The sequence below is a fragment of the Clinocottus analis genome, unplaced genomic scaffold (genome assembly GCF_023055335.1).
Source record: "Clinocottus analis isolate CAN_PGR_092001 unplaced genomic scaffold, fCliAna1.0.p SCAF_14, whole genome shotgun sequence".
Taxonomy (NCBI): domain Eukaryota; kingdom Metazoa; phylum Chordata; class Actinopteri; order Perciformes; family Cottidae; genus Clinocottus; species Clinocottus analis.
The window spans coordinates 6,032,961-6,037,295 of NW_027175865.1; the positions used below are offsets into that span (position 1 = coordinate 6,032,961).

The 4,335-nt window shown below is 41.1% G+C and overlaps 1 protein-coding gene across 3 annotated transcripts; it reads left to right on the top strand.

The window, feature by feature from the left end:
- Nucleotides 1-725: 725 nt before the first annotated feature.
- On the top strand, nt 726-2,578 carry LOC137784367 (trypsin-like). 3 transcript variants are annotated; one of them, XM_068574946.1, is made up of 5 exons: nt 726-800; nt 921-1,060; nt 1,467-1,720; nt 1,823-1,959; nt 2,429-2,578. In XM_068574946.1, exons 1-5 carry the CDS (start codon nt 726-728, stop codon nt 2,576-2,578), a joined length of 756 nt encoding a protein of 251 aa, XP_068431047.1. The 3 variants fall into 3 exon arrangements, with proteins under 3 accessions (XP_068431047.1, XP_068431048.1, XP_068431049.1); XM_068574947.1 differs by having other exon boundaries at nt 726-765; nt 907-1,060; nt 1,467-1,729; XM_068574948.1 differs by having other exon boundaries at nt 726-765; nt 907-1,060.
- Nucleotides 2,579-4,335: the final 1,757 nt, after the last annotated feature.

A 4,335-nucleotide genomic window follows, 5' to 3' on the forward strand; every position in this document is an offset into this window, starting at 1 on the left:
ATTTTTAATGTTGATCGCAATAGATTTGTGCCAAATCGGAATATACTGTACACGCTGCTCTTTCTGTTGCGTTGCCCTTTTCTTAATTGTTACTTGCTGCAGTTTTAGAAAAGTCTTATCAGGTCTTCAGTGACTTCCTGATAAATCCACTGAATGTTCCTGCAGCCCACTGCTGAGTTGAGACAGGGACACCTGCAAACTGAGCTGAATGCTCTCAGCCGGTCACATCACTGGTCTCAGTTAGAAAAGAGGCCTTGATGCGCCCTGGTAAACGGACCACCTCTTCATAAACAAGCAGAATATCAAGTTCTAACAGAGTATTTCAACGAAGGTAAACGCAGTGAACGGCTGTAGATTTTATCAACATGTGTCCTGCTACCATGCTTCATGTCATGCTTCAGGTGCTGCAGGGATTTCATGAACTGAAGAATGTTTTTTATACAGTGTAATTAATTTGATCACTTTTGACCAAGTAATAAATAAAGTTATTCTCTTTTTAAAGGAGTGAAAAGTAACTTGGTCCTCTTACTGAGTAACTAAAACTGCCATTAATGGGCCAGGGAGTTTTATCACTTGGTCTTGGTGTCCTCAGCCATATGGCTCTTTCCCAGAACAGTTTTTTTTACCTTCCTGACCTTGAGGATTATGAGGACATAAAGGGCTGGACAATATGTATATAAAGAGGTACAGGTTAAACTTTCTCTTGCATTCAAAGAAAAGTCACCATGAAGACCCTGGTATTCCTGGCTTTGCTTGGAGCAGCGTGTAAGAGCTTAATCAACTTAATATTATCAAATTCTGTTTTGATCTACTTTAACTTTACTCGTGCACATGGTACAGGACTGTATCATTGTAGCCGTATTTCTGGGTTGTGTTTCATGTCCTAATCCTCGCATGCTGTTTCAGTTGCTGCAGCTGAGGATGATAAGATTGTCGGAGGTTATGAGTGTCCCAGACACTCTGTCCCCTATCAGGTGTCTCTGAACGCCGGGTATCACTTCTGCGGTGGATCCCTCATCTCCAGTCAGTGGGTGGTGTCAGCCGCTCACTGCTACAAGTCGTAAGTACAGGAAGTCAAAGTGTTTTTGCATTACAATCCACTTATGTACCTGAAGGTCATGACATGTTCTACTATACTATCAAACCAAGGATCTTTGGTGATTGTGCGTCAGCAGTGGGTTTGTTGGTCTGAACTCTAAGCATGATTACATTATTGTCGTTCGGATAGAAATGAGCCAGTTGAGGTTGTTATAGCAATGAAATGTGAAACTGAATCGAACTCTTATGTGAGCAGATCTCCCGACACACACACACAGTGGCTAATGTTCTCTTTAACCACATTATATGCTTTGTAATGACACCACTGAGTCAGATCTTCACATTATGACTCGAACCCTAATGATTATTTAAGTGTTCACAAATCCTTTTTAACAAAACCGACCTCTAAACCTTCATACCTCCTCCAGTCGTATCCAGGTTCGTCTTGGCGAACACAACATCGCTGTGAATGAGGGCACAGAGCAGTGGATTGATGCCACTAAGATGATCAAGCACCCGCAGTACAACAGCAACAATCTAGACAACGACATCATGCTGATCAAGCTGAGCCGCCCGGCCTCCCTCAACAGCAACGTCCAGACCATATCCCTGCCCACCCGCTGCACGCAGGCCGACGAAAACTGCCTGGTGTCTGGGTGGGGCAACACCATCACCAACGGAAGTGAGTTGAGTATTCACACAATGGGAGGTACAGTAACTGAGACTTGCCTACAATAACTGAGACTTGCCTACAGTAACTGAGACTTGCCTTCCCGCTCCACAGACAACTTTCCTGACAGGCTGCAGTGTCTGAGGCAACCCATCGTCGATGACAGGATCTGCAAGAACGCCTATCCCCACCTCCTCACCGAGAACATGCTCTGCTCAGGATTCATGCATGGAGGGGCCAGCAGCTGCCAGGTGAGTTGGACTAAACAGTGTATGTGTATATAGATATAGATATATATGTATATGTAGAGGGCGGGTGCTACACTTCCACAACAACACTGTTGGCACCGTTAGCTGCAAGCCGCAGCCATGTTGATGGAGGTGCTCGCCGTTAAACATCTTTAAGTAGTAGTGCTCTATCAAATAGTAGAGGATTTGATTTCATATGATACACATAGAACAAATATCTGTCAACAAAGTAGTTTTATCATCACGCATGGATGTTATTAGTACATATTTTCACTCGTTTGACCATACCCCAAGATGAAATGGAGATCAACAACCAGAGAGGGCAGCAGAATGCTGGCGTTTTCCTTCAATAGAAAGTTACTGTTTTCATCTTGATTTACAGTGCTCACCATGACGGTGGAACATATGCGGTTGATTTACTATGACCACTTCCATCTAAACCCCTGTGATTCTTCTTCTGTTTGTGTTGCAGGGAGACTCTGGCGGTCCTCTGGTGTGTAACGGTCAGCTGCAGGGAGTTGTGTCCTGGGGTTACGACTGCGCCATGAAGGGACACCCCAGCGTCTACGCCCGCGTGTGCCGCTACAACAGCTGGATCAGCAACACCATGAGGAACAACTAAAGGCATCACCCGTTCGTCAAGCTGACATTACAACACCACAATCAGTGTTCACCCACAGTTTGTTTGAAACAACCTTTGTTTCACGTGTTGATTCATATGGTCTGAAGAATTAGACAAGTGAATAAAAATCAGCATCCATTGGATTTGCTTTTTTCTGCATTGAGTTTCACAGTTGATGTCAACACATCAAACATTTTCACTGGTTCTGTATCCATTCTGTCTTGACACAAGTCCACTGCTGTCTTGAAATTCAATATAAATAACTGTGCTATAGACACACGCATCTCTATAAAATACCTTTGGTACTTGGTTACCGTGGGCACAGCAAGTGATACGGAAGACAAGCAAACTTGAGTGGATAAGCAATAAGGAATAAATGCATTTCACTTGTTTGTATTCTTTGGATGCATTCCTCAGATGGCGCTTTGTAAACGTCACTGTTTCTTGTTTGCGGAGGCAGCCTAAAACATACAAAGAAAAAGACAGAGAGAGCAGAGGCTACAGCCAGGCAGCCATATCCAGCCGGGAAGCATGTGCAAATAAAAACATATTTAGGGATGACATAATAATAACAAATACATATTTGTATCGCACCTTTCATACAAGAAATGCAGCACAAAGTGCTTTACAATAAATTTAAAAAAGACGAGAGTAAAAACATGGATGGAATGCAAAAATTAATGGAAAATAAAACCCACTTAACAATAATATTAAAGACAGTATCCATATTTGCAGCAGACACAGAGGCCGTAATAAACACTGCAGCACCATCAAAGGGTCTCCTTTCTCTTCTGTATCAGTGGTGGAGGTATATATTCTTAAGATGGTCATTTATTGCTCACTAATGACAATAAATGACGCAGAACACAAGAGGGAGCCATTACTGTGCCACTGATTGTCGAGTGGACATTACGACATGCATACGCATAAATAATTGGAGTTTAATTTAGTCACTGGTTAGTAACCGTCTTTTATGGGATACGTAAAAGCTTTAAAGTCTTTGAACGGGTATGTACTGGTGTTTTTTTTAATGTCTTTAGATTGATTGATTCACCCTCACAGGGAAATGTGTCATAGCAGCAGATGAACAAAAGGAGCAGTAAAGAAAAACATTGTCATATCTTGTATATTTGAAACAATAAAACCGTTCTGTATTTATGTAAAAAAACATTTGAAAACCTGCATTTGGATTTTCTACACACCTAATTGTAATAGTCACTTTTAACTCACTTGTTTAATGTTAGCATGTAAAACAAATTGCCATTTTGGATGTTATGAGTCACATTGATATTCAACTGTATCCAATTTGCAATGTTACCATGTTAAATATATTGCTCAAAGCTACAGTTGGTAACTTTATGCTTTTGTTATTTTTGCTGATACGGTCTTTATTTCGTGACAGTATGTGACAGAGGGAGGCAGTGGAGTAGTTTTACTCAGATTGGCTTCTTTTATCATAGCATATTGCTATCTGTAATAATTGCAATTTTTGTATACTTCTTATATCTTCAATTTGCTTGTAATTATTTAGTTCAATACACGTTATAGTTACTATTTATGTTGTATATAGTCATTTTCTCATCTCACTTGATTAACACTTAAAATCAATTGCCCCAGCTTAAATTAGATTTGTTTTAAAATACATTGTTTAATCTATTTTCGCTCCCCTGATGTTTCACGTCAGATACGTTGACTTAGACCTACGCCTACCAGTCTGTGATTGACAGGTGGCTCAGCCAGTCACGTCGAGCTGGTTA

Excerpts from the sequence above, each read along its gene's own strand:
- LOC137784367 (XM_068574946.1), top strand. The coding sequence starts at position 726 with ATGAAGACCCTGGTATTCCTGGCTTTGCTTGGAGCAGCGTGTAAGAGC. Across the intron at positions 801-920 it reads ACTTAATATTATCAAATTCT|GATGATAAGATTGTCGGAGG; the intron begins GTTTTGATCTAC and ends GCTGCAGCTGAG. Across the intron at positions 1,721-1,822 it reads CAACACCATCACCAACGGAA|ACAACTTTCCTGACAGGCTG; the intron begins GTGAGTTGAGTA and ends CCCGCTCCACAG.